The following is a 9,137-nucleotide window of genomic DNA, read 5'->3' on the forward strand; positions in this document are numbered from 1 at the left end:
TTTCATTCGGTGTCAAGCCTGGTCTAATAAAATATTGTCTACAAATATGTATAAGGTAATAAATAAACTGTGTGCTCTTGCGATCGGATGAAAATTATTTGGCATTTCCGAGATACGTACGTAGGACTCCGCATTGGAGTTTTTCGTAAAACAAGGCGCCTAAATTTTTTTTAGAGAAATGTTCTGATTTATTTCTGAAGAAATGCAATAGATATTATTAAGCACAGCCGAATAAACTGGTCAATCAGTGAGACATCGCTAATATGGTCCGTCTTAAGAGTCGATACATTTTATTTGAAGTCTTATCACCAAGGCAAGAACAACCTTCTTCTGATTCAATCAATGATATTTTCCTAAATCATCATAGGGCGACTTCGAAACAAGGTACCATCAAAGTGCTTTTACAGGAAATACGACGTTCTTTGCAACTCAATTTTGGTGATTATGGGTCCGGAAGAGTGAATTCTATGTTACAAATAAAATACTTCTCAAATGCAACTTCAACAGGGATCATTAGATGTCTAAGAGAAGACTGTGAGTTATTAATTGCATCATTATTCTTTATTACCAAATTGGGTCCAATTGAGGGAATACTTTTGAATCCAATCAAAGTTAGTGGAACCATTAAAAAAATTGAGCAACACGCAATCGCAAGGAATTCAAAATCTTTATCTACTATCTCAAAACATAACCAAAAAATATCAGATGATTTGAAGAAAATAGTTCAAGCGAATTCTGACGTTGATGATGAAGATGAGAGTGTTAATGACGACATTATGGAGCTTGCATGAATATGAGCATCAAGGCTTGCATAAAGCTGAGATGAAAAGCCGACCATCAAAAATAAGACCTTTCAAAAGCTTATGCTCTTAATCAAGTTACTTAAAGGGAAATTTCTTTCAAAATCATTATCATCAAAAAGTTATTATCAGTTAAACTGAAGAACATGCACGTCGGTTATATAGTTGGCTATTTGCGAACCATTTTCTTTCTTTGACTATACATATGTTGCATTATGTAGTATATAAAAAATCCAATGTATAATACAATCCTTTTTTAAAGCAATCTGTAGTATTATATGCGTCTTAGTTCTTTCTGCCTTTCTATAGGATATTTAGATCTGCATATCACCCATTCTCTTAATATTGTTATCACTTCGTTCCAAATTATTTTCCGTTGTAATCATTAGAGTGAAGATCTTCACAAGGTGCAATTAAAGATATCAGTTTCTTCACTTACTTAACCCATATTTTCCCTTAGTCTCGCTCTCATCGATATCTGTCTTTTTAGTGAATGCAACAGGTCTGGCTTCGGCAGATGTTGGTGGTATACTGGTGGTGTCTTTAGTCCTATAAATATTCTCAATATCTTGTTGAACGAATAATGGATCATCATAAAATGGTTCCGAGTTTTTGGAGTGAACTTTATTTCCCTTAGAATATAGCCTTGTATCATAATCAACTCTTGGAGTTTTTGAAGCTGCCACAGTACCAGATATCACTTTATCAGACAGCGATGTACCCGCCGCATATGCTAATTTTCTCAACCGCTGAGCAACATCATTTTTATTTCTTCTTTCACCATATCGGCTAACCAGTTCCTTTTCTTCTGCCTTTATCTTCGCGTGTTCGGTACCTGTCGTTTTTTCAGGTCCTGCGTTATATAGTCGCTTCCCATCTCTTTCTTGTACAGGTGTACCGGAATGGGATGCGAGTAATTTCCGTCGTTCATTCCTATGAGAAAGTTCTTCTCTAGCTCTTTTGTCTGCCAGTTCCAAAGCGTCTGATAGGTCTGTGAATTTGGAACTAACTTCGTTTGGAGCCAAGGACCTTTTCCCACCCAGACGTTTATCGAGTGATATTGTATAACCATTTGGATTTTTCCAAGCAGATATCGCTGATGGGATATTCCATTTTCTAATTTCTTCTTTCGTTAATTTCTTTTCATTAGAAGAATTGTAAATAGGTGTCACTTCTTCACCTGATATTGGGGCAACTGCTTTCCTAAATTTTTTTCTGGATGGTTGAAGAGGATCTTGAACAGCTTCGACAATCTCCATTTCGACTACATTACTCGTTCCACTTTTTCCGTACCTAACAACATTCGAGCTCACGTTCTTGTGGTTCTTGTTTGCGACAGACGTTCCATTAGATTCTAATTTATTTTGTAAAAGACTGTCAAAGACTTTTTTGGTTTTATTCGTGGCTTTCCTAATTTCTTCTGCGTTAGGTAACGGGATTTCTATATCAAAATTCCTTTGACGTAATGGTAAAAAATCCTGAAAATTAAGTTTGTTTGCAACCGATTGGGAAGATACCGTTATAGGCTGTTTAATTAACCTTTCGACAATACGTTCGTTACTCCGCTGATAAATTTCACTATCTGCATGCACTGTTTTGGTAGGAGGTGGTAAACGAGACGTAAACATGGTTTTCAAACTATGTGTAGGGAGACGTTGCTAAGCTTAATAGCGTGGTAACGGTGCTCTATATTCTTTTATTAGCATGGACGTTTTCCGATCTTCTTTTGGGAGATATTTTCATGATATTTTCGTTATTAGAAATTGCAGATTATAGTAAAGTTATATAAGTCTATGCATGCATTTTCAGAACGGCGCGAGGAGCCCGAATTTCTCACCATACAAAAAAAAAATGTTTAATGTAACTTTATAAAAGTGCATAGTTTTCATCTAATTGTGACAGTCTCTACAAGCTCTTATAAATGACTAAAAAGCTAGATAGCCGTCACCTTGAGCTACTGACAGTTATGGACAGGTCGTTATTGTGGTATCAGAAAGCGGCCTAAACTGCACAATTGGACACTTTTCATTCATAATCTAGGCTCAGAAGTAATATATAACATTTTATCGCAATGATGAACTGGACAACAGTTTATATAAGAGTTTATGAGAAAAAGGATGAATGAACTAAAGCTATCAAAATACCTCATCTTATAATAGAAAAAATTCCTGTTTGGTTGCATTGCGTTTCTTTGTGAAATTTTCATATCTTCCGTTGCTGAAATTATTATTTTCTATCTTGCATAATTCTGTAAACCTTCCAGCTCAGCATTGTCAGAATAACTAAACAGCAGTTTCAATCAATCATAAAATTCCTGTTACACAAACTTGGGCTTTTCTAACTTCAATTGTCCTTATTTGATAGCAGATATAACATCCGAAAAAAAGGAGAATTACAGGTGACACACAAAATTTCTCAACCTATTAGAGTAGTTTTGAAAACAAGAACATTCAATGGATTTTGAAAAGATGCTCGTTATAAGAACTGGGAGAATGAACCACATATCGGGAGCTTCTTGGGAAAGATTTAAAGATTTGGGGGTTAAATTTTTTTGGTGAAATGGAAAGAGAGAATCAAAAAATCTATACCCTTTATTATCAATGCAAATAAGTTGAACTTTACTATGAACATACTGTTGCAGAAATGTATGTGCTTGGTTTTTAGACTTTTATGAAGGAAACAAAGTTATTAGGTTTACTTGGAAGAGAATGTTAAGAAGTAATCTTGTAACCTTCAGGAAAGGGTTCTTTCTGGTCCAAACTCCGTTTACTAACCGATAAGGCTGTGACCTAGAAAGACGCCGCATTATACCTTCTTTCTGCTGGAAATTAGTCTGTGGCTGGTCACTTCCCAAGCTCTGTATTCAAGTGAAGGAAAAACCCCATGTGGCGCTATACATTGGAATAGTATCCTGGCAGAATATCCTATCATATTTTGAGCGTTGGCACCGCTGAATAAGTTGTTTTCAGTATACAATCCTATCATAAAAATACGTCGCAACATTGCTCAGGATAATAAAATTTAACTTAGGAAATTGTAACAGTGTGCTTCTTATTTATTATTTCCTGTTTCAGAAGGGACGGTAACCGTACACATGCCAAGAAAGAGGACCCAAGGTAGTAACTATACTGGATCTATTTTCAGGTATTATGCTAGAACATATCTATTGTATCTGAGTTCCTATGACGTAAGGTACGAACCTAGACGTGATGAACGTTAGAAACAGGTAGCTCCTCGTACAGCCCGGAGTTTTGTATGTTACTTTCAGTATCAAATAAAGATATGCCAATTACCTGGCCTACGCAAGACATTAATAACTTTATTATTACTGTATGAATTAGAATAGCGAAGTAATTAATCCTCCTAAGCGCTACCTCAAAGTCAAATGAAAGGAAAGAGCAACCGAAATGATATTACAGTGATTGTTCTTCTACGATAAATGGGGGCTAAAACAGGCAAGAACGAACTCTGGAAGATTTTAAAGCTTGGGTGAACATAAGAAAGTCGCTTTTTTTGTGTATCTTTGTTACTTCTGCAAAATAACCTGTATAAATTTAGGAGCAGCCTCTTTTTTGGGGATCGATATGATAATAGTAACACTAAGATTGCGAATACTATCTCATGACGGCCTTTTTTTGTAACATTCAACTACATGCAATGATAACCCCCTGATAAATCCAAAAACTTCAAGTTTTCTGAATAACATAAAACATTTAACAATCGCAAAGCATCATTCGTTTCACTCTTTGCTTCTTTTTCGACTTCGATACAAGTATTATTCAAAGATAGATATTTGGAATTGGTTGCTTACTCCAATAAACGTATTGGGAACAATAACTGAACCCCTCGAGTACAAAAAGAGTCAGCAGTATTGGTGTTGATCGGGTTGAAAATCCCGGTTGAAAATAGAATATATATTTTATTTAACATTTCTAAACTCGTGGATACTATCGAATATTTTACCCGGATATATGAGTCCTAAATACTTTTGTAGATTGACATCCGTACACCGTTATTAACATTTTGTTTTTATTGTTGTGTAGCATCCGTACACCACACTAAACAATTTTTTCTTTGGTTCTGTTCCAATTATCGTTTTTAAAATTATAAATTGATGTATATTATATACTAACATAACAATTAAGTTGTTGTGATAAGGTTTGAATGTTAATAGTTGAATCAGACATTGAGAGTTAAGTGGTCAATGTTTTATAAAGTATTTTGATTAATTATATTATATAGTAAATAAAATTATGGGAAGGATAATTATACATCTTAGACTTTGGATGAGACATACTACCCTTTATATACTTCAACATCTCATCAATGTTACCCTTCTGAAGAGTTCTATAATAATTATGTAAGGATTTAGTGCAGTATGTTCAATACAAGTATTGTCAAACATTAAACGCTCAATGTTAAACCATACTTAAAGGTCTTTCTGGTGTAAGCCAACGGTCTGTCTCAAAACTGTCTGATCTCCGTACACCACCAAGTCCATCTACTCATGGCGCGCTTGGCCTCGAGAAGAGACGAGTGTAAAAGTGCTTATGATGAATAAACACTTATATCTAACACTTATAGTTAGTATTGTGTAATAGTATATATTATGTATTAGATGAAAGAAACTAATGAGTAATATTTACATTGGCTGTCTCTATACTCGATGTTTTCCCTCATTTTTCCCAATACGTCTGTTGATGTAGGCGACCTGGCTCAACATGATCTTCTAGACATTTTCATATCTTCTCAAATACTTTTGAGAAATGAGGCACTAGTAAGCTTGCCTTCAAATAACAACAGAAAGACCAACTAACAACTTGTGGATATAGTACAATGCATTTTTGAACAGTATCAAATGGTTTTTAAGAAGAAATGGGAATACACGGTTTTGAAGGCATTTGGTATATTAACTTTGTTTAGTATCTCGAAATAATGAAACTAACAGAATTACTTGTTACGCAGGTTATGAACCCATCGTTTTCAGGTCCTAAGCTACTTACAATCAAGTTAATGGACGATCCAACTTTTCTTCCGTTTATGAGCCGTTCGGTCCCTCCTCAATTCGAAAACAAGCTAAAGCTATCCAACAGTATTCTCTTCTTGGTCACTAAGGCTACAGGATTATAATCGATACCTATCTATTCTTAACTTACTTAAGTTGAAGACTCAGAATCTAACTTTATGTCGAACTTGCTCATTAAGTAAAGGTCTCATGTCCAAAGGTGTATCACGACTCAAAAAATACGGCTCTCCGCTTCAGCTTATCTAAGTTGACCTTTGTGCAAATTTTAGATATAGTGAATTCAAAGCCCCAACCAACTTTTTAACAATTCGAGGTGCTTATTCTTGCTACTACGCTGTCATCCATTTGAAGAACAAATCAGATGCTGCACAAGCAGTAATTGACTGGGATAATGCACAAGAAAACTACTTAACACATAGAGGCGGTTGTAAAGTTGCTGCAGTTAGATCTGATAATGGGGGAGGGTGGGTAAGTTTGGCAATGATCAATTACATATATTCTTTAAGAGTAAAGGTATTCAACATCAACTTACTATACCACATCAAAGTTTCCAAAATGGAGGGGCTGAACGGACACATCGTTCCATACAAGAAAAAAGCTCCTTGCCTATTGCTTGGTGGTCGAGTCCCTCCTTCATTATGGAGATAGGCTGTTCCTACAACAGTTTATCTTTTAAACAGAGTATCATCCGAAGCCGTAAGTTCAAGATTCGTTATTGTCTCTGGTTTGATCTAAACAATCTCCAAATTTGGTATTAAACATTTGAAAACTTTCGGATGTGCTGCTTATACTACCTTACCTCAGACATTGAGAGATGATAAGTTTGCACCAACTTCGATTAGTGGTGTCATGGTAGGTTACGACTCCGATCACCGAGGTTATAGGATTTTCCACCCTCCATCCAGAAAAGTCTTTGTCTGTAGTCAAGTTAAATTTGATGAATCCATTTTCCCATTAGAACAGACAAAATCAGTTGAGTTATCTCATAATTTTGCCACTTCCACCATTTCAGGAGTACCACGTTATCCTCAATCTGGTAGCTCTATATTTGCTCCCAGAAGTATGAACTTTCCCAAACCATCTATCCCCGCAACAGACGTTAGTTCTGTTGATATTACTGGTAATCTCTCATTATCGTCAACTGGTACTAACGACAACGCCCGTCATTCTTTATCAAAACCAAATTGTGACGTTATCTAATCAGGTTGGTAGAGTATCAACTGAATTGCGTATGAGAGAACAAACCATTAGCCGTGTTCGCCCACATAAAAAGGTTGGGAATCATCGAGTACAAACAACTCACAAAAGCTTAACCAACCATAGCAGCACTTTGAAAGACAATGCTATTCCTCATGCCCATGTGACCAAAAGATGCCAACTTCCAGCATGCGTATTATCATACCATATCAACTCAAAGTTTTAGTTATAGGTGCATAGTTAATCAACAAACACTTTTAAACACACATCTTTTCTCGAGACGAAGCGCGCCGTAAGTAAGATGAATAGTAGTGGTGTACGGAGTTCAATTAGCCGTAACGACTGACCGTTTGGCTTACACCAGATAGACTATTAAGCTAGGTCTAACATATTCCACCATCGATATAAATATAAATAGACCCTAACTCAAGGTGTCTATTGCCGTTTGTCCTGTTATTATTTTTATATTATTATTTTTTATCTATATTTTGTTTTATCATTTACCCTTAGGAAACCGATATCTTTTTCACAAATCAAAAAGTAGATATGTAGGGTTGATTTACTTGCTCTAAACCATACCTAAATTAACAGCCTTAAGGATGGGGCAGTAGAAGCTGAATACTAGTTATATGCTAATCAAGTATAAAGAGGGTCCTAATAAAGTGCCTTACTAGCATAATGCGACAATAGCTTTACCCGCATATGCGACACACCGAGCTTGACGATCCTTTCAAGAACTTCTAATAAGAACTTTGCAGCTGAAGCTACTTCAGAGAACGTTACCAATCTTAGAATCCTCTAGGTATTCACCATATCACATTATTACCCTTGCTGCTTATTATATAACCGAACATATAATAGTAGACTTATATATTTTATACCTCGAATAGGTTTCCATCGAGAAACCATGGAAACTGTTAATGTTTCCAAACGTATATAAAGGACAGATCTTGAACGTTTGACAATAGCTTCATGTACAATAGTTAGATATAGTTTTTAATAGAATTAAAAAGAAACAAGGATAACTCCACATTAAACAAAGGTAGTGACGTGGACTTTGAAGATTAGACTTTACTACCCGTTGATGATGTCGCGAATATTAGATATCCGTGGTAGAGGTCGTGGATGGTATATCGTCAGATCAAAGAGGATTCATAGCCTGTGTTTAGTTAGACTAACAAGGAGTAGGATCGAGATCTTCAGTACGGCGTTATCCTATTAGATAGTGTAACCGCTCGGAACCATCCAATTTTTGATATCGTGTGTTGTTCGTATTGTAAAATTCCATCTTGAATGTAAATAAGCTTTATATGAGTTTATTTTAATTATGATTAATATTCTCTGATAATATAAGTAATAGAGTCCGTTCTTCTTGAAAATAAATAAAAATATAAAGTATAATAAATATAAAATATAAAATATAAAAAATATAAAATATAAAAAATATAACAACGGGAAAATCAGGAATTGAAACTTCGAGTTATTGGTCTATTTTACCTTCCTGATGGCAGGATAGAAAACATGAGAATATTTTTCGTTGACAGACATGTCAACTCAATGTTAGTCGCGTCACGTCGGTGCCTGTGGTTCTTCGCGTCTTTACCATATTTGATAATCTTTTCCTGTCATATTAGAAAACATTATACCAAGCTTGGTATCTAAACTTTCATCGTAAGATATTAATAATTCCATCTAGCAAGAATATCATTCCAGCATTTACCAGGTTCGATAATCATTTCGCGTCATATTAGAGGACATTGTACCAAACTTGATATCTACACAGTTACCATAGGATATTAATAGTAACACTTACTACAAGTATCGTTCCAGCAATTCAAACCTTTCAAACAACAACAATCAAGATATTCACAACAATTTGTCTGGGGACGTAGTCATATCTGATGATTGTCCCCAAGGCAGTCATATCTGATGATATTCTCAAGGCCTTTAATACAAAACTTTGGTATTGTGAAATCACTACTTTAGGTCAAACTCGATTAACCCGCTATCCGATATCAATAACCGGATTTCCCCTACCATTGCATCTCGGTATACGAGTGCCGCATCCGATATAGAATAACTAACTTGAAACATGAACTAACTTGAACTAACTT

The 9,137-nt window shown here is 35.4% G+C and overlaps 3 protein-coding genes across 3 annotated transcripts; 2 read left to right on the top strand and 1 right to left on the bottom strand.

The window, feature by feature from the left end:
* Nucleotides 1–263: 263 nt before the first annotated feature.
* POP5 (RNA-binding protein POP5) lies at nucleotides 264–791 on the top strand (the record flags this gene model as incomplete). The annotated part of the gene is made up of 1 exon (XM_003671522.1): nucleotides 264–791. The coding sequence occupies one exon, from the start codon at nucleotides 264–266 to the stop codon at nucleotides 789–791; it is 528 nt and encodes a 175-aa protein (XP_003671570.1).
* A 440-nt stretch (nucleotides 792–1,231) lies between these two features.
* PRP45 (mRNA splicing protein PRP45) lies at nucleotides 1,232–2,428 on the bottom strand (the record flags this gene model as incomplete). The annotated part of the gene is made up of 1 exon (XM_003671523.1): nucleotides 1,232–2,428. The coding sequence occupies one exon, from the start codon at nucleotides 2,426–2,428 to the stop codon at nucleotides 1,232–1,234; it is 1,197 nt and encodes a 398-aa protein (XP_003671571.1).
* A 4,247-nt stretch (nucleotides 2,429–6,675) lies between these two features.
* Nucleotides 6,676–7,026, top strand: NDAI0H01550 (uncharacterized protein; the record flags this gene model as incomplete). The annotated part of the gene is made up of 1 exon (XM_003671524.1): nucleotides 6,676–7,026. The coding sequence occupies one exon, from the start codon at nucleotides 6,676–6,678 to the stop codon at nucleotides 7,024–7,026; it is 351 nt and encodes a 116-aa protein (XP_003671572.1).
* Nucleotides 7,027–9,137: the final 2,111 nt, after the last annotated feature.

Source organism: Naumovozyma dairenensis, chromosome 8, assembly GCF_000227115.2.
Source record: "Naumovozyma dairenensis CBS 421 chromosome 8, complete genome".
Taxonomy (NCBI): Eukaryota; Fungi; Ascomycota; class Saccharomycetes; order Saccharomycetales; family Saccharomycetaceae; genus Naumovozyma; species Naumovozyma dairenensis.